Source organism: Schistocerca serialis, chromosome 1 (assembly GCF_023864345.2).
Source record: "Schistocerca serialis cubense isolate TAMUIC-IGC-003099 chromosome 1, iqSchSeri2.2, whole genome shotgun sequence".
Taxonomy (NCBI): Eukaryota; Metazoa; Arthropoda; class Insecta; order Orthoptera; family Acrididae; genus Schistocerca; species Schistocerca serialis.
This window is the reverse complement of record NC_064638.1, coordinates 580,838,869-580,860,273: the sequence shown is the minus strand read 5'-3', so window position 1 is coordinate 580,860,273 and position 21,405 is coordinate 580,838,869. Positions and strand designations below refer to the sequence as shown.

General features: G+C 39.5%; 1 protein-coding gene across 1 annotated transcript in view; it reads left to right on the top strand.

Annotated features, from left to right (window-relative positions):
- Nucleotides 1-21,405, top strand: part of LOC126476799 (ER membrane protein complex subunit 2-like) — an 80,869-nt gene that overhangs the window by 43,672 nt on the left and 15,792 nt on the right. The window contains exons 4-5 of the mRNA XM_050103569.1: nt 19,070-19,213; nt 19,348-19,504. Coding sequence (XP_049959526.1) covers nt 19,070-19,213; nt 19,348-19,504 — 301 coding nt within the window. The remainder of the gene's footprint in view (nt 1-19,069; nt 19,214-19,347; nt 19,505-21,405) is intronic.

The following is a 21,405-nucleotide window of genomic DNA, read 5'->3' as shown; positions in this document are numbered from 1 at the left end:
GGGGGGTGTTTCATACAGTAATTTTAGTGCATGTTATGTATTATCATACAGTTTCTGTACAAAATGTTGGGGGGGGGGGGGGGAGGAAGGGAGGGAGACAGCACACATAGCTCTTGCTCTGTGCTGATGCCAATATTAGGATTGGAAATGGAGGCTGTCGAAAACACGTAGCCAGTATTAAAGCAGACAAGAGCTACTACAGTTATCTTACATATTTATGTTTCGATCATTTTTGCAATGATATGGACAAGTCATCATAAATAGGTATGGGATTTGGCAAACATTATGCATGTAGTAATTTCTTAAAAAGTCTGTATTTGTACAGGGTGTTGCAGAGAACCAAGAACATTTGAAGCTGATGTTGGAAGCCCTGTATATTCAATAAGAATGAGTGGTTGTGGAGGGAGGGAGGGGGGAGGGAAGGAGGGAGATGCCATACTATCAAGTAGTAATGGACATTTAGTTGCAGAGGAGTGTAGTCACAGTGAGTGTGCACACCAAAATTGGTGACAATGTGACAGCTATATGAAGTGTGTTTCAGCATCATTATGAGATCTCAAACCCCATCGCCCTCTCCCCTCAACCCGTGGTCAAGTTCCTTCTTCACACACAACCAACCAACACCTGGGTCTGTAGCTTTGAAGAAACTGATTGGGCTTTGAAAAAGTGGCCCAGGGGGCGTGTATTGTCGGTACATACCCCAGGAAACATTTATACTTTGCAGGCTGCAGTGGGAAGGATCCTCGTCATTCAGTGTAAAAAATTGCTTCGTCCTTGTGACTTGGACATCGGAATGTGCAAAGAATACTCCGTAACGTTCAATTTCACCCATACAACTGTGTGGGGTAGCCGTGCAGCCTGAGGTGCCTTGACACGGTTTGCACGGCTCCCCCCACCGGAGGTTCAAGTCCTCCCTCGGGCATTGGTCTGTGTTGTCCTTAGCGTAAGTTAGAGTGAGTAGTGTGTAAGCCCCTAGAGACTGATGACCACAGCTGATCCTACACATACAGTTTTGTGAAATCCTCTTGGCTAAAATAAGTGAGAATGCTAACTTTATTCAAAATTTATGGATATCACACAGCGCATTAGCTACTGTACAATGTGCTGTGTTGTCGTGGGATGACAGGCCCTTACTTCCCTGAAGATGGAGGCTGCTTCACTGTGTGACATCTCTCTTTGTTATGCTAGCATGAGAGAGGCATTTTTGGACCAAGGCTCCATTCTCTCCCAAATCGTGACATTCAGCACATCTGGTTTCCACAGGATGGAACTATCTCACACACTCCCCAAGTATATTGAAATGTTTGTTTGGGGATTACAAGATTTCAAGGAATGCTAACATCAGGTGACCACGTCGATCACCAGACTTTTCAGTCTGTGACTACTTATTATGGGGACTGTTGGAGAGTGTAGTGTACCAGATTAGACCAAGAAAACTTGCCTAGCTCAAGATTCAAGTTGAAAAGAACGTTGCCAGCATCCTGGAGAACACATTGTGCTGCACTGTGCAAAAACTTCAGAATTGACTTAATGAATGTATCCAGCGAAAGGACGACACTTAAATAGTGCAATTTTTAAAAAGCGGAGCATAATTAAATTTCACTCGTATAGCACACTCATTTCGGCATCAGGTAAAGTTTTGAAGTTCCCTTCATTTTCTCTGATTATTTCAGATTTTCTCATTTCTCTGCACCATTCTGTATTATTCTAAAGATTAATTGATGCTGTAATCATTAGTTTTTTATATGCAAATACTTGACTCACATCACTTTGCAGGGCTCAGCATAATGGTACAGTCCTGCCAAAATTGCCATAAGAACATCGTTACTGAAATTGTTTAGCAAAAGTTGCTTTAAGGAACAAATACTAAATAGTTTGGAAACAGAAACCCAGTTACCACAAAATTCCCAATCTTTTCAAATCAGTTGCATTAAATTCCTGAAGGAAAAAAAGTTGACTCTTATTCCAGTAGGTAGGTCATAATATTTGATTGATAATTTTGAACAACTGCCAATTTCCTCGTGTGAGTCACGTGATATGTCACAGAAAATGTTACAATTAGATACTAGTGCACCAATTGATCACATTGTGTTTCTTATCTGAATATTGAATTTTACACTGAAGAAAGTTTAAGACTCAGTACAACTGAAAATTGTTTGTGATGTTGAACTCAATCGGTACATTAAACTCTTCAATGCGACAAAGAAATACAATTTGGCATTGTTTTCTTTGTGCAGTATACAGTGAAAAATAACCAAGCACTTTTGAATCTTGAAAGTCACCACCCTTCTGCATTAAAAAGGGAGAACTGTCATGCTTTGTTGTTTAAAGGTGTGTACAGTTTAATTGGACAATTACCTGTTCCAGTCAGATATGTACAATTATCTGAACTGGAAGTGGGTAGGCTACATACAGTTTGAGCCTCAGTTCTCTCGATTCTGTCATTCCATGCAATATTTGTGGTGAAGAAGAGACAATGGGTAACAGAAGAGAGAGTTGCAACTTGTGTGATTGCAGATGAATTGCTTCAGTTCTTTCCTAAAAGCAGGTCAAAACTTTTAATGATGGCCCAAGTTGAGGTTTAGAAGACAGGCAACAAAAAGACTATACAGAGAGAGTGGACTTAGAAGTTATTGAACATTGGAGTATGAATATTTTGCTACAACTGATAAGGTTATGAGAAATAATTTCAGTCTTGGCAGAAGTGGGGTCTCCCCTAATTTATTAAAAATATGAGGAAACTACTGTGTGTCTCTGGAGAACTGCTGAAATTTTTATGAAGTTTCTTAGGAATTTAGATGCCGAGATGGGTGCAGCAGGAAGGAATGTCATTCTTGACTGACAGATGTCCTGCACAACCAAACATAATGCCATTTCTCAGGAATGTTGATGTGTATCTTCCTGCTAACTGTACAAAACAGCTGAAGCCTCTAGACCTGGGCATAATTCATCCTGTGGAAACTAAATAAAGAATGGCTGTTGTGCAGCGGTCAACTTCATTCCTCAAAAGAAAGGATGTCATGAAAAGAATGTTTTATAGGTTATGCAAATGTTTGCTGCTGCCTAAAATGCTGTAACCAAATGGACTGTGTTGAACCCTGCAGACTGTGGGTCAGTATCAGTTTCTGTAGAAGGAAATGATGATTTCTCTGAATGCTGCCGTAAATATTGCAGCAAGTGTGACATATCAGGACTTTGTTGTGATGATAATAGCCTGTCTTTTCCACATCAGTAAAATGTGCTTAAATAGAGAACCAAGCAGAGTTGTGGGAGGGAGAAGGGAAGACCCTGTTGATGGATGAGGATTCAGCTGGATTAAGTTTTGCTGCAGCTGAGAAACGGTGTTTCCTCATTTAGTGTGGACGAGCTGGTTCTACCCAGTGTCAGCCAGCTAATGCAATAACTTTTCTCAATATGTTATGCTGGCAGCAAAAAGTAAAGTACACTTCTTCACCCACAATGCGACAATCTTCCAAAGAAGAAGGACCACTAGCCTTCACTCATAAGTGAATACTACAATCGGAATTTATCTTACAACGTCTATGACAAGACAAAAACAAACTCCCGTGCGGTAAAAGGTAGGAACCCTCACTAGCAATAATAATCTCAGAAACAGGTATAGTACGGTAAGCCAAAATTTCACGAGTTTCAAAGGATTCCAAACCGGCTCTCCCTGCATTGTTACAAGCAACGAAAGCAACTGTTATCCATCCGTTACCCAAACTGGAAGAAGATGAAACTTTCATTAAAGAAAAATTTAACTTCGCACCACAAAATAAAGTAGGTCCATGAATAAGAACAAATTGAGTAGTTTTACCTACTCCCCTTACTTCGTTCTTTTTACCCTTAGCAGAAGATGTCGAAGCACCAAGAGTGCCGTCCACATTGACAAGTGATTTGTAAACCAGCATTCGCCCTCCAGTACTAAATTGGTGATCCCTTGATGCCTCAGAACATGTCCTAGCAACCAATCCGTTCTTCTACTCAAGTTGTGCCACAAACTACTCTTCTCCCCAATCCTATTCAGTACCTCCTCATTAGTTATATGTTCTACCCATCTTTTATTCTGTACCAGTAGCTGAATAAAACAGCTTTTGAATACAGCAATTTCTTTTTGATTCTTGATGCTGTCTTTCAACTGAGATGCCAATTGGTGTTTTTGCCTGAGGCTTTGAAATAAATACGTATTAAATTAATGAAAGTATGTGGCATGTATACAAATTATAAATTGAACTGCTGCTGTATTTTTCTGTTTGTATCTGTAGGCCAATCTCAGGAACTACTGTGGAGATTGTGATACAATTTTCACTAATAGATAAACTAATGCATGAGGAAGGTTTTTGTTGTTGTTGTTGTTGTTGTTGTGGTGGTGGTGGTGGTGGTGGTGGTGGTGGTCTTCAGTCCTCAGACTGGTTTGATGCAGCTCTCCATGCTACTCTATCCTGTGCAAGCTTCTTCATCTCCCAGTACGTACTGCAGCTTACATCCTTCTGAATCTGCTTAGTGTATTCATCTCTTGGTCTCCCTCTACGATTTTTACCCTCCACGCTGCCCTCCAGTACTAAATTGGTGATCCCTTGATGCCTCAGAACATGTCCTAGCAACCAATCCCTTCTTCTACTCAAGTTGTGCCACAAACTACTCTTCTCCCCAATCCTATTCTGTACCTCCTCATTAGTTATATGTTCTACCCATCTAATCTTCAGCATTTTTCTGTAGCACCACATTTTGAAAGCTTCTATTCTCTTTTTGTCCAAACTATTTATCGTCCATGTTTTGCTTCCATACATGGCTGTACTCCATACAAATACTTTCAGAAACGATTTCCTGACACTTAAATCTATACTCGATGTTAACAAATTTCTCTTCTTCAGAAACGCTTTCCTTGCCATTGCCAGTCTACATTTTATATCCTCTCTACTTCGACCATCATCATCAGTTATTTTGCTCCCCAAAAAGCAAAACTCCTTTACTACTTTAAGTGTCTCATTTCCTAATCTAATTCCCTCAGCATCACCCGACTTAATTCGACTACATTCCATTATCCTCATTTTGATGTTCATCTTATACCCTCCTTTCAAGACACTGTCCATTCCGTTCAACTGCTCTTCCAAGTCCTTTGCTATCTCTGACAGAATTACAATGTCATCGGCGAACTGTAAAGTTTTTATTTCTTCTCCATGGATTTTAATACCTTCACTGCTTGCTCAATATACAGATTGAATAACATTGGGGAGAGGCTACAACCCTGTCTCTCTCCCTTCCCAACCACTGCTTCCCTTTCATGCCCCTCAACTCTTACACCTGCCATCTGGTTTCTGTACAAATTGTAAATAGCCTTTTGCTCCCTGTATTTTACCCCTGCCACCTTCAGAGTTTGAAAGAGAGTATTCCAGTCAACATTGTCAAAGACTTTCTCTGAGTCTACAAATGCTAGAAACATAGGTTTGCCTTTTCTTAATCTAGCTTCTAAGATAAGTCGTAGGGTCTGTATTGCCTCACGTGTTCCAACATTTCTGCGGAATCCAAACTGATCTTCACCGAGGTCGGCTTCTACCAGCTTTTCCATTTGTCTGTAAAAAATTCGCGTTAGTATTTTGCAGCCGTGACTTATTAAACTGACAGCTCGGCAGTTTTCACATCTGTCAACACCTGCTTTCTTTGGGATTGGAATTATTATATTCTTCTTGAAGTCTGAGGGTATTTCGCGTGTCTCATACATTTTGATCACCAGATGGTAGAGTTTTGTCAGGACTGGCTCTCCCAAGGCTGTCAGTAGTTCTAATGGAGTGTTGTCTACTCCAGGGGCCTTGTTTTGACTTAGGTCTTTCAGTGCCCTGTCAAACCCTTCACGCAGTATCATATCTCCCATTTCATCTTCATCTACATCCTCTTCCATTTCCATAATATTGTCTACAAGAACATCGCCCTTGTATAGACCCTCTATATACTCCTTCCACCTTTCTGCTTTCCCTTCTTTGCTTAGAACTGGGTTTCCATCTGAGCTCTTGATATTCATGCAAGTGGTTCTCTTTTCTCCAAAGGTCTTTTTAATTTTCCTGTAGGCAGTATCTATCTTACCCCTAGTGAGATAAGCCTCTATATCCTTACATTTGTCCTCTAGCCATCCCTGCTTAGCCATTTTGCAGTTCCCGTCGATCTCATTTTTGAGACGTTTGTATTCCTTTTTGCCTGCTTCATTTGTTGCATTTTTGTATTTTCTCCTTTCATCAATTAAATTCAGTATCTCTTCTGTTACCCAAGGATTTCCACTCGCTCTCGTCTTTTTACCTACTTGATCCTCTCCTCCCTTCACTATTTCATACCTCAAAGCTACCCGTTCTTCTTCTACTGTATTTCTTTCCCCCATTCATTCCTGTCAAATGTTCCCTTATGCTCTCCCTGAAACTCTGTACAACCTCTGGTTCTTTCAGTTTATCCAGGTCCCATCTCCTTAAATTCCCACCTTTTTGCAGTTTCTTCAGTTTTAATCTACAGTTCATAACCAATAGATTGTGGTCAGAGTCCACATCTGCCCCTGGAAATGTCTTACGATTTAAAACCTGCTTCCTAATTCTCTGTCTTACCATTATATAATGTATCTGAAACCTGTCAGTATCTCCAGGCTTCTTCCATGTATACAACCTTCTTTTATGATTCTTGAACCAAATGTTAGCTATGATTAAGTTGTGCTGTGTGCAAAATTCCAGCAGCCGGCTTCCTCTTTCATGTCTTACCCCCAAACCATATTCACCTACTACGTTTCCTTCTCTTCCTTTTCCTGCTATCGAATTCCAGTCACCCATGACTAGAAAATTTTTGTCTCCCTTCACTAACTGAATAATTTCTTTCATCTCATCATACATTTCTTCAATTTCTTCAATTTCAGAGCTAGTTGGCATATAGACTTGTACTACTGTCATAGGTGTGGGCTTCGTGTCTGTCTTGGCCACAACAATGCATTCGCTGTGCTGTTTGTAGTAGCTTACCCGCATTCCTATTTTCCTATTCATTATTAAACCTACTCCTACATTACCCCTGTTTGATTTTGTATTTATAACCCTGTATTCACGTGACCAAAAGTCTTGTTCCTCCTGCCACCGAACTTCACTAATTCCCACTATATCCAGCTTTAACCTATCCATTTCCCTTTTTAAATTTTTTAACCTACCTGTCTGATTAAGGGATCTGACATTCCACGCTCCGATCCGTAGAATGCCAGTTTTCTTTCTCCTAATAACAATGTCCTCCTGAGTAGTCCCCACCTGGAGATCCGATTGGGGGACTATTTTACCTCCGGAATATTTTACCCAAGAGGACGCCATCATCATTTAGCCATACAGTAAAGCTGCATGCCCTTGGGAAAAATTACGGCTGCAGTTTCCCCATGCTTTCAGCCTTTCGCAGTACCAGCACAGCAAGGCCGTTTTGGTTAGTGTTACAAGGCCAGATCAGTCAATCATCCAGACTGTTGCCCCTGCAACTACTGAAAAGGCTGCTGTCCCTCTTCAGGAACCACACGTTTGTCTGGCCTCTCAACAGATACCCCTCCGTTGTGGTTGCACCTACGGTACGGCTATCTGTATCGCTGAGGCACGCAAGCCTCCCCACCAACGGCAAGGTCTATGGTTCGTGGGGGGGGAAGGTTTTTGTATGTAACATTATCACTAGACCTTGGACTTTTAGGTTCTAAAAATGTTAAATTAGGTACTAAAATAGGTTCTATCACTTACAAAAATGGGTTATAAAAATCAGAAAATAAATGACCAAAATCTGACATTTTATTGTGTAGAAAGATAAATAGATTGACAAAAATCCACATGATATTATTGTCCATGTCCATAATTACAGTCACAGTGTATTACTAACACTTTCTCCAGATTTTCTGTAGAGAAGCTGTATCTCTTGTCTGTTAATAGCATCTTATATGCTGAGAATCAGCATTCAACGACAACAGATGTTACCGGGGCATATTTAAATGAGGGTATTAGGCAAAATGGGACTGCACACTCATGTTCTGTTGATTTACCTGATAGGATGTCAGCCATTGTGCAGAGGGTGGTCAGTCCGGGGTTTTTTTGTAGCACTGTCTGTAGTTTTTTTACTAACTATCATACCAATAGAACCTGGGACCAAGTTGATTTTTTTCTGTCACCTCTTCTATCAGTCTCAGTTGTGTGTGGACTGGTTTTCCTGAACACTCTAGAGCTTTAATAACAGGGACCAAAAATGCATAATGAGATTTTGTGTATGCGGTGGTGTTGGAAATAGTTGGGTCCTTTAGAAGATCTTTAGCTGAAGTAATGTTCACTGCCTCCTCCCGCAATTTAAGAACAATGTTTTTAATGTCTTCCAAATGCTCGCTGTAATATTCCATGGCTTGTAGCCACATTCCCCAGCGAGTAAGTGTGGGTTCTGGTGAAAGTGGTACGTTGGGAAGTTCCTCTTAAAATAACTGGAGTCTTGTAGGTGGTTTAATAAAAAGCTTTTTGATGGTTGAAACTAGCTTATTTAAATGTGGAAATTCAAGATGTATCATCTCAGCTACACAATTCATGGCATGGGCAAGACATGTAATATGGAGCAAGGCTGGGAAAATACTTTCAACAATTTAACAGCAGCAGTCATGTATGTGGGTGCATCAGTGTAGTTTGCAAGTACTTTATCAAGTACTTTATTTTCATCTAGACTGTCATGGAAAAGTAATTTGAGAACTTCATTAACAAAGTGAGCAATTGCTTTCTGGTTAATCATTTATAGCCCCTTGCTGCAGATCAGATGAGATACAGAGCGAGTGTCTGGACCTGACTTTCCAACAACCAAATTAACCACCTATTGACATTGTCTGTCAATTGTGTCATTGACAAGAGATCCACATGTATGAATTGCATATATCTTCCCTTTTCCTGCTCAATGTATTTTCATATAAAGTATCGAAATAGTTACTTCTCAGTGTGGATTCTGATGGAATGCTGCAGTGACAGTATTTCTCTAGAAAGCTTTTGAATTGGGCTTTTTTCATCTGCATTGAATGATATGTTTGCTCCAACAATGGCTCAACAAAGGTCAATGTGAAATTTGTTTTTGTTGCATTTAGTTTAGTTACAAACTTTGTGGCAAGTTTTATTTATTTTTTTGAATTTGCCCGGTGTTTAATCCCTGCAACATGCTGACTCAAATGCGACCTCTGTTCAGAACATGCATAAAAACAAAAAGAAATGAGAAAGACTTTGTGGGAGAATTTACATACAAGATCTACTTAGCAGAAGTAATGTACATTGAGGGTTTAGAAACAATATTTCTGCATTTGCATGTGTCTGGTCAAAGTTAACTCAGGAAAAACAGTGGCATCACTGTTCTCTGAGTGGACGTAGCAGATAAAAGATTAACATTTTACTTACATCTTTGTTGCACACATTGCAGCGAATAACTCTTTCATCTGTAGAGAAACCAGGAAATTCTTGTAACCAATGACGAATCAGAGATGATTTGGAGCTGGCTATTTTCGGCATGCTTGACTCTCAAATATTTTATCGAAAATTGTAATTTTACAGTACCTAAAATACCTAATTTCATGTTAGAACCTGACTGTACCTTATTTTTAAAAATCCTACAATACCTAATTTCATGTTAGAACCTGACTATCTAATTTTTAAAAATCCAGTAGCTGTGAAATATTACACCACATCCTAGCAGCACGCTGACCGACTGAATGGTGCAGGTGTTTTCAATAGGCTGTTCTGACAGGGCAGGAAGGCACTGGAGGCATATCACAAACCTCCTCAGTGCCCTGCTGGCCCATTTGAAGGTTTACAGTGAGCAACAATGCTCTGTGGAGCAGGGTGGGCTGTTACAGCCTGGCGTATGCAGTCATCTGACTCACAATTGGCGTTCACGCATGCAAACAAACCAGTTGTCATTCAATTACTGTTTTCTAAGCAGCCGGTTTACCAGCAGAGTAGCTTTAGTCCTACAAATTTTATTTGACTGGATTTTTAAAAATTAGGTACAGTCAGGGTCTAACATGAAATTAGCTATTTTAGGTACTGTAAGATTACAATTTTCGATAAAATATTTGTCATTCTTAGCTGGGAAGACGACGAGAGAATGTTAGTCATAAAAGATTTCATTTAATTGGGTTTTTAAAGTCTAGGTACAATAAGGTACTAACCTGAAATTAGGTGTTTTTAGGTGCTATAAAACCAGCGTTTTTGATCGTAAATTGGCATAATTGGTGTATGTACAACTGTTATTGCCTTTATTTAATGAGGAACAAAATAGGTTTTTACCTAAAATACATTGTCTAATTATCACTATTCCAGACTGATCATATAGCCATAATACTTAGAGCTACCAGTGCGAAATCAGGTTGGTTCATCAGTTAATATGAAGGAATACCGAAAAGTAATGCCTCCAAATTTTTTACTCTGTTCTCAATATTGTTTGTAGTATTACATGTCATGCACACTACTCAGTCGAGTTTTCCCATTTTGTTGATGCAAATTGTGACCTTCTGCTGCTAGAACACTCTGAATTGTAGCATGTAATGTGCCTGTGTGTAATGTACCTCTGTCTGGTGGTGAGAAACAGCAGGCTGTACTAGAGTTTTTAACTGCAGAGAATGAAGAATGAAAGGTGTGTACAGTGACAATGCCAGACCACACAGAGCACTGCAACATCTGCAACAGTCCAAAGCATTGGGTTCACTATCATCAATCATCCTACATAGTCCCGACTTTGCCCCATATGATTTCCAAAACTTAAAGAATGTCATTGAGGACTTCACTTTGATAATCATGAAGTGTTGCAAACAGGGATGAGATTGTGGCTCTGTTAACAAAGTCAAACATTCTTCATTGACGGTATCAACAAACTGCTCTCTTGTCGAGATAAATGTTTTCATCACCATCGTGACTATGTTGAGATATAAATATAACAATGAAACTAGTAAAAATGTAATGTAACTGATTTGATAAAAAAATCTACTCACCACACAGCAGCAGGAGAACACATATTTAAAAATGCTTTTACTTATGCAAGCTTTTGGAGCCAGTAGCTCACTTCTGGCAGAAAGGTGGAGGGGTAGGAACAGGGTGAAGAGAGAACAACTGGAGAGCTTCTCATCCCATCCAGTAAGTCTCCACTGACGTGGGGTTCTGGGTGACTTTTCCAAACTACCACTTTTCCTAAAGCTCACCAGTTCCTTTCCCTTCACCCATCTTCCTTCCCCTTCACCCTTCTGCTGGAAGGAGGAGCCACTGGCTCCAAAAGCTTGCGTAAGTAAAATCTTTTATATATATATATATATATATATATGTGTGTGCATTCTCTTGCTGCTGCTTGGTGAGTAGATTTTTTTTTCATCCAATTACCTTATACTGAGATATAAATATGTAAACATTAAGAATAAAGATGTAGAATATTAGTAAAACAAAGTCAGAGGCATTACTTTTCAGCATGCCCGTGTATACACACTGAAGAGCCAAAGAAACTGGTACACCTGCCTAATATCGTGTAGGGTCCCCGCAAATACACAGAAGTGCATGGAGTTAACTAATGTCTGAAGCAGTGCTGGAGGGAATTGACACCATGTATCCTGCAGGGCTGTCCATAAATCCAGATGGAGATCTCTTCTGAACAGCACATTGCAAGACATCCCAGATATGCTCAATAACATTGATGTTGGGGAGTTTGGTGGCCAGCAGAAGTGTTCAGACTTAGAAGAGTGTTCCTGGAGCCACTCTGTAGCAATTCTGGATGTGCAGGATGTTGCATTGTCCTGCTGGAATTGCCCAAGTCTGTCAGAATGCACAGTGGAGGCAGGTGATCAGACAGGATGCTTATGTACATGTCAGAGTCTTATGTAGAAGTATGAGGGGTCCCATATCAACCTACTGCACATGCTCCACACCATTACAGAGCCTCCACCAGATTGATCAGTCCCCTGCTGACATGCAGGATCCATGGATTCATAAGGTTGTCTCCAAACCCGTACACGTCCATCTGCTCGATAAAATTTGAAATGAGACTCGTCCAACCAGGCAACATGTTTCCAGTCATCAGCAGTCCAATGTCAGCATTGACGGCCCAGGTGAGGCATAAAGCTTTGTGTTGCGCAGTCAGGGTACACGGGTGGGCCTACATCTCCAAAAGTCCATATTGATGATGTTTTGTTGAATGGTCTGCACGCTGAAACTTGCTGATGGCCCAGCATTGAAATCTGCAGCAGTTTGTGGAAGGGTTCCACTTCTGTCATGTTGAAGGATTCTATCCAGTCATTGGTCCTGTTCTTGGAGGATCTTTTTCCAACCGCAGCAGTGTTGGAGAGTTGATGTTTTACCAGATTTCTGATATTCACAGTACACTTGTGAAATGGTCATATGGGAAAATCTCCACTTCCTCGCTGCCTCGGAAATGCTGTGTCCCATTGCTCGTCCACCAACTATAACACCACATTCAAACTCACTTAAATCTAGATAATCTGCAATTGTAGCAGCAGTAACTGATCTAACAACTGTACCAGACACTTGTCTTACATAGGCGTTGCTAACTGCAGTCCCATATCCTGCCTGTTTACATATCTCTGTATTTGAATACACATGTGTATAACAGTTATTTTGGTACTTCAGTGTAGATTAGGATTTGCTAGTGTCAAGTTGTGTATGTTTATGGTCAAATAGACGTAACTATGTTGCTTCAAAACTTCGAAATTTCTATTATGTGGCACTTCATTACCATATTGGAGATAACTCGATATTTAAGGAAAAAATAATACAGTTTCCAGAGATTCATTGAAAAGGGGTTTTAAAGTGTCTGTCCAATTCTGCTAAAGCACCAAAAATTGGCAGGAGTATTGTTTATATAAAAAAAGTCATTTGATAAACATAACGAAGTAGCAGAATGGGCAAAGAGGTCAATTGCTGTTTAGTTACACTAATGGCAATAAATAACTGGAAACAGGAATTACTGTGAAATATGTAGGAGTAACCGTCCAGGTTGACCTAAAGTGAAATGACCACTTAAAACAAACTGTGGGAAAATATGTACCAAGTTAAAATTCATTGGGAGAATCATAATGAATGTAATATACCCATGGTGGAAGTAGCTTATCAAATATTTTTTCGACCAGTTTGTATCGCTCATCAGTTCGGGACCATACCAAGCTAGATAAATAAGGGAGAGAAAGAAAGAAGATCCAGCAAAGGGTGGTGCATTTCATCACAGGACTGTTTTGTTCGTGTGAGAAAATTTTGAAAATACTGCACAAATTCCAGTTTCAGATGCTACGAGAGAAGTTTTGTGTATCCTGGGGAGGTTTACTGTTGATATACCGATAGTGTATGCGTGTGACTCGGAAGAGCAGTTGAATAGAATGGACGTTGTCTTGAGAGGAGGATATAAAGTGAACACCAAGAAAAGGTAAACAAGGGTTATGGAATGTAGTTTAATTAAATCAGGTGATTCATAAGGAATTAGATTAGGAAATGAGGCATGTAAAGTAGTAGATGAATTTTGTTATTGCGGCAGCAAAATAACTGAAAATGATGGCTGAAGCAGCGAGAATATAAAATGTAGACTGGCAATGGCAAGAAAAGCTTTTCTGAAGAAAAGAAACTTGTTAATGTCAAATGTAGGTTTAAGTGTTAGGAAATCTTTTTCTGAATGTATTTGTATGGAGTGAAGTCATATATGGAAGTGAAACAAGGATGATAAATAGTTTAGACAAGAAGAGAATTGAAACTTTGGAATTGTGATGCTTCAGAAGAATGCTGAAGATTAGGTGTGTGTACCTAATGAGAAGATACTGAATGGAATTGGAGTGAAAAGAAATTTGTGGCTCAATCTGACACATTCTGAGACATGAAGGGATCATCAATTTAGTAGTGGAGGGAAGTGTTGGTGGGGCAAAAATTGTAGAGGGCATTGAGAGATTAATTCAGTAAGCAGATTCAGAAGGATGTAAGTTGCAATAGTTCAGAGATAAAGAGGCTTGAACAAAATTACCTTATAAAAACAAAGCTTTTATAAAAAAATAACAAATCCAGAGAGATTATCCTTCTGCACAGGAAAAGGCATGTATAAGCAAAACAGGCACACAAGCAAAATGCAGTGAAAGGCAGCAGGAAGTTACTGTGCTTTCATTGCAACAGTTATGGGCTCATTGATGGACAGAGTTGTGTAACATAGAAGGGAAAAAAATAAGTAAATCTCAAGAAGATAAAATTTTTCACAGGTTTTACAGCTTCTTCACATTCAATGGGTCCAGACATATGGTATGTGGACTCAGGTGCTTCAATGCATATGACAGATCAATGTGACTGAGTTTATAATGTACAAAGCCCACTGATACCTGTCATAACTTTTGCCAGCAAGACACTGCTTTATGTAGAAAATTTGAGAACTGTCAGTTTGATGCTAAATCGTGGGAGAATTTGGGTAAGTGATTTACCGGATGGTTGCAGCTAACTTCTGCTACTTGAGACAACCCCGATGTGAAATGAGTGATTGTAGGGCAATGGAACTTGTGGAACATTTGTAAGACATGTGGAAGAAAAATAATGAATCAACCATAAAAGAAATACATTGTAATTTCCACATGAGACAGTAACATTTGTTAATTGCGTACTGTCTTTATGTTCCAGTTTACAAATGTTGCTCACAAGGGAACCTCCCCATCGCACCCCCCTCAGATTTAGTTATAAGTTGGCACAGTGGATAGGCCTTGATAAACTGAACACAGATCAATTGAGAAAACAGGAAGAAGTTGTGTGGAACTGTGAAAAATAAGCAAAATATACAAACTGAGTGGTCCATGGGCCACATAAGCAACATCATGGACGAAGTGTGTTTAGAAGCGCCGTGGTCCCATGGTAGCGTGAGCAGCTGCTGAACGAGAGAACCTTGGTTCAAGTCTTCCCTCGACTGAAAATTTTACTTTCTTTATTTTTGCATAGTTATTATCTGTCCGTTCGTTCATTGACATCTCTGTTCACTGTAATAAGTTTAGTGTCTGTGTTTTGCGACCACACTGCAAAACCGTGCGATTAGTAGACGAAAGGACGTGCCTCTCCAATGGTAACAGAAAACATTTGATCGTAAGGTCATAGGTCAACCGATTCCTCCACAGGAAAACACATCCGATATATTCCATACGACACTGGTGACGGCATGTGCGTCACATGACAGGAATATGTTGTCGACCCACCGAACTTGTACACTTGGCGAATGGGTAAAAAGATTCTTCTACCTTGCCCGATTTAGGTTTTCTTGTGGATGTGATAATCGCTCCCAAAAAAGTGATGAAAACATAAGAGTTTGTCACATAAACCGAACATAAAAAAATAAAATTTACACTTGATGGAAGATTTGAACCTAGGACCTTTCGTTCCGCAGCTGCTCACGTTACCACGAGACCACGGCGCTCCTGCGTTCCTATCGTCCTTATTGTTGCTTATCTTCCCTTGAACTACTCAGTTTGTATATTTTGCTTATTTTTTCACAGTTCTACACAACTTCTTCCTGTTTTCTCCATTGATCTGTGTTCAGTTTATCAAGGCCTATCCACTGTGCCAACTTATAACTAAATCTGAGGGGGGTGCGATGGGGAGGTTCCCTTGTCAGTGTGATGACCATTTGTATCCATGATAGTGTGAAAGTTTGTACAGAAACCATTTCACAATTGTTCGCTGCACATATTAAATGGAGGACCATGGAATGTTCAGGTGTCATGACACTGCACAAAGATCGTGCATTGCATCCAGCATTCTCAGCCATGGCAATAGTAAATTCTTCAACAATTTGTGGTGCAATTGGCTGTTAGCCTCTCCCAGTACCAATTCCCAAGTAGCTAGTTAATTCGAACTTCCAAATCATGTTTTTCAACCCCAATGCAGAAAGAGAACCTGTCCATATTCCTTTAAAGCGTTGATACTCATGAAGAGCCGCAGTGCTGTTACAGCTGTTTTCATAATACAGCTTTACGGATAAAGCCCTGCTCACATTGTTCAGACTCATGTTGACTGTCGCCAACTTTAATGCACACTGATGCTTGGGTTTCAACTTACATTGCCATACCAGTACTGGTGCCTAATGGCAAGTAATGACATTACTAGCAAAGCAAATACTGCAGCGCACAGTCTACACATCATTCTTATAAAATTGGATACCCATATGGTAAATAGTTTTCCATTTACACTGCCCTATAGCATATTTAGCAAAACTTGCTGCTAATCCGCTATCAGTTTGTGCAGTGGTCAAAAAATAGATCCCAAGTAATATACGCAACAGGGAGGGAACATTTGTGTTCTCCACGACACTGACAGATAATTTTTATTTACTAAACACACTCAGAGAAGTGATTGCTAACCTAACTTCTCAAAATGTAAATGCTGTTATCCTATGGCATCGGCACATCGGACATTTACAGATGTAAATAAAGTGCCAGATTGTACCAAGGGTGTAAGTATGTCTCCAGCCAGTAGTAAAGAACTTGTCACATGAATGACATCTCGAAATGGAGGAAGTCAGACTGCCATTCAATAATGATGGTTCAAGAGCTTCCCAGCCATTGTAGTTAATTCACACCGACTAATTTGGTTCCATGGAAACTGCATCATTGGGAGGCATGAAATATTTCATTACTCTCACAGATGATTATTCCTGAATTATATATGTGCATTTTCTAGAAGCTTTCAAGGCTTACAAACACCTAGTGGAGAATGAACTTGAGAAGAAAATAAAAAAAATTCACACAGATAATGGTAAGGAGTACTGTAACAATAATTTCAAAAAATTCATGAACAAAAATTGTACTAAGTATCATGTGACTACTCCATACACTCCTCAATAGAATGGGCTTGCAGAGTGCATGAACAGTACACTACTGGAAAGATCAGAGTTTATATTAATTGATGAATGTTTATCTATACAATTGTGGGCGGCAGCAACAGTGACAGCTTCTTATATTATTAAAGATCATCTGCCAGAGTGATTAATGGAAAGACACCTTTGGCAGTATGATCGGGCAGGAAATATGATTTGTCACATATACGAATTTTTGGCTGAGAAGTTAGTAGATTAATTCCAAAGCAAATATGTCAAAAAAGGGATTTAGGGTCCAGAAAGTTTGTATTTGTTGGCAATTGTGAGTCTACCAAAGTATTTTGTCTGCTGGTTTGTCTTGATACTTACATTTTCATTAAAAGTAGAAACGTGGAATTTTTAGAAAATGCCGTAAACTGCGATAAAATGTACTTACTTTGTGCATTTGAGGGAAGCATTGTACCATCTGAACAAATTAAACAGCAGAAATCCTAAGAGGATATAGAAGCAGTGCAATCAGTGTGTGATTCTAAATGTGATTCATCACGAGTAGGAGCAATGACGTTGAATGTTGATCAGATGATGACTATGACTATGACAATGACAATGATGCTGATGCCTACATACTTCATGGGAGAAGATCGATGGATAACTGACACAAGATTACGGCGTGCATCCAAGGAAAGAGATTATTCAATACAGAGAGAAACAGGAGGATGACATCAGTTTATTTTGTTCAGTTCCATGTCTGAGGAAGATAGTGATGTATGAAGAATATGACTCCTTCATGATAAATATCTTCCTGAAGGAAAAAGTATTTTACCTTTTAAGTGGACATTTGAAACGAGGACAAATGAGGAAGGAGAAATAATTTTACATAAGGCAAGATTAGTGGTCGAAGGATATGTTCAAAGAAAAGCCGCTGATTGAGGAAGTCTACTCACCACTTGTAAGGTACTCTTCAGTTCATTACCTGTTTGGCTTCGGATGCTAAGTACAACCTAGATGTGGATATGATGGATGCTGTACATATCCTTTTTTAGGGTGTGTTAACACTGAAATGTATGTCACCACCAGAGATGTACTCAGGAAGTGTCCAGATACGTTTCTTACATAAGACTGTGTATGATTCGAAGTAAGCTAGCCAACAATCAAATCTGAAGTTGAATAATATACTGCTTGAAATAGGACTCAAAAGGCCAAGAGTTGATTCCCGTATACATTATTCTGCTGACAGATCAGTACTGTTGATCCTGATAGTTTGGCTTGGTAATGTATTACTAAGGTCATTCAGCAAAGATTGAGACTGAAACTGAAAAAAACTTTTTTACCAAATAATCAATCAAAATCAAAATTTTCCCCTTAAATATAGTCACCAATAAGAGCAAATTACTTGTCCTGTGTTCTCAGCCATGTTTGGAAGACATCCTCAAATCAATTTCTTCATAATCACTTCAAAATTGCCTCTAAAGTCTTCACTATCTGATTTTCGGAGTCTAGTTGACATCCCATGAGGTCATTTTTTGCAGTAGGATACAGAAAAATCACATATAGCAACTTCAGGGTTATAAGGGTGGGTGGGCTGGTGGCAGGAGGAGGGGGAGGGGGAGGGGGAGGGGCTGTACAAGTGCCCTTCTTACCTAATAGTCATAACAGCTGCTGCAGCACGAGGCCATATGTTGTCTTGATGCAAATTCCACTTTCTGTGGAGTTCTGTCCATTTCTTTAGGATATGATCTTTCATCAGTTGTTGAATGACATTCTTCTAGTACTGTGCAGTTACTGTCCAACCACAGGGAACTTGTGCATATACCACGCAACGATAATCAAACAGTGTGATCTTGAAAGCATTAGTGACTGATTTCTAGACGCATGCTTATTTTGGGCAAAACTGACCCTTTTGGACTCGTGCTGTACTCTGTCGTTCCGTTTTAGTATCATAACAATAGACCCAAGATTCACCAGCAGCGATGATTCTTCAAAATGGTGTAAGCGTTTCTTACCAAAACTTCCAGAAATATTGTGAGTTGTTAAGCAATCACACGAGACTCCTTGCAATTTTTTTTTTTTATTTAGGTGGACCAAAAATGAGATAATATTTCAAACGTTTAGCGTGCTGTCTGGAAGCAGTTCAATCATTTGGCCAAGGTAGTCAATGTGTGATATGTTTCAGAATGTGTTGTTATTACCAGCCATTTAATAAGTTAAGACTTCATGTATGTAGATATAAAATAGTATTATTTTTCAGGTATGATGAAGCACTAGAGTTGTTGGATTCAATAATCAAAAGAGATGAAACTAATGCAGCACCTCGAAAAAGGCGTGTAGCAATTTTTAAAGCAAGGGGCAAGATTCCAGAAGCTATTAAAGAGTTGACAGACTACCTGAAAAAGTGAGTTCTTGGTGTTCATACTTGTGGACCTACTTTTCAGTGTTAAAATATGCTTAAAAAAGAGATGCAATTTCATATGATGATGATTTTCGTTACTGTTCTGGTGAAAGACACAATTTCAAAAATTTGTATAGGTTTATGAGTGACCAAGAAGGCTGGCAAGAACTTTGTGAGCTCTACCTAATGGAACAAGATTTAGCTCGTGCGGCTTTCTGTATGGAAGAATTGTTACTGCACAATCCACATTCTCATTTAATACATCAGCGTTATGCTGAAATAAAGTATACACAGGTTAGTGTTTTGTCTATTTTTGTCACCTACGCCATTAAATAATTACATTGACTCAAGCAATACTTTTGAAGCAGGGAATATATATTCATTAATATTCTGTTGCCTCATTTTATTTGCTTACACAGTGATACTGTGTTTGAGATGAACAAGTATGTAAAATGTGTACCAAACAATGGAAAATCCAGGATGGAATGTAACAATATTATGAAAAGGAAAGTTGCTACTCACCATATAGCAGAGATGCTGAGTCGCAGATAGGCACAACAAATAGACTCTCACAATTAAAGCTTTCGGCCGTTGGCCTTTGTCAACAGAACTCTCTCTCTCTCTCTCTCTCTCTCTCTCTCTCTCTCTCTCTCTCTCTCTCTCTCTCTCAAATGCAACTCGCACACACGACTGCAGTTTCAGGCAACTGAAACCGCACTCAGCATCTCCGCTATATGGTGGGTAGCAAATTTCCTTTTCACAATATTGTGATATAAAATGCATGAGTATATAAAAAGTGTAAGTGTATAAAATTTGGGCTTTTTTTGCAGTAAGTATTCATAATAATCAAAATCTTATTGAGGACGTTCTACAACTGAACAATTTAAAGTCAGTAAATGACTTGCATTTGTCTGTAATGTAAAGGATGAAATATAGTGTCAGAGACATTACCAGTTCTCTTTCTGGCAGTCTGACAATAGAAGCTGCTGGCATCACTGACGGGTCACCTGTCTACATTAGCCTCTCTGTCTGAGCGAATTTTTTCTTACTTTAGCATGTGGGTCATTTCATGTCAAATCAAAACACTTCAATAAAAATTTAACCTCACCCTCTTAGATTTTGCTGAAAGTTGGTATAATTATAGTGGGTGCTGAAACTAAGAAAAATACCAAATTTCAATTTTTTACGTCAAACCATTCCTGAAGTATGGTCATGTAAACTTTTCAAAAACTTGCCAAAAATGCGTGAATGGACTTTTTAAAAATTGCCCTAGGAGCTGCCCTAATTGAGCTAAAGGGCTGGGAAAGGTGTCATTTTGCAGTATTTTTCATGCTCTTTCCAGTGATATGCAACAAAACGTAGCTTCTTATTTTTCAAAATACTAATTAATATTTTGATTTAATTTTATTACAAAAAGTACATAATTGAAAATTTTCAAATTATTTCCATGACTACTTCATACTGTTGAAAATTACATGGTGAAATATAAATGTGGGATAATGATGGGTTCATGCCCGCCTGGTTGGCCGTGCGGTCTAACGTACGGCCTTCCGGGCGGGAAGGAGCGCCTGGTCCCCAGCACGAATTCGCCTGTCGGATTTGTCTCAAGGGCCGGTGAACCAGCCAGTCTGTGGATGGTTTTTAGGTGGTTTTCCATCTGTCTCGGCGAATGCGGGCTGGTTCCCCTTATTCTGCCTCAGTTACACTATGCCGGCGATTGCTGCGCAAACAAGTTCTCCACGTACGCATACACCACCCTTACTCTACCATGCAAACATAGGGGTTACATATGTCTGGTGTGAGACGTTCCCTGGGGGGTCCACCGGGGTCCGAACCGCACAATAACCCTGGGTTCGGTGTGGGGCGGCGGAGGGGTGAAGTGGACTGCGGTAGTCGTCGTGGGGTTGTGGACTACTGCGGCTGCTGCGGCGATGGAGCCTCTCTGATTTTTATAGGTCCCCGCTTAACATACAATACAATACAATACAATGATGCGTTCATTGTTAAAAAAATTATTCCGGACTCTTGTTTTTCACTAACAGCCGTAATTTGACCAAACTGACCTTTAACAAACTGGAATTTCATTAAAATATACTGAAAGGTAAGTAAAAAAGTACTAGAAATATCAGAATATCGCCTTCTTGAAACAAAACTAAACACCATTTTCTATCATTGGTTGCTAATATTTTTAGTTT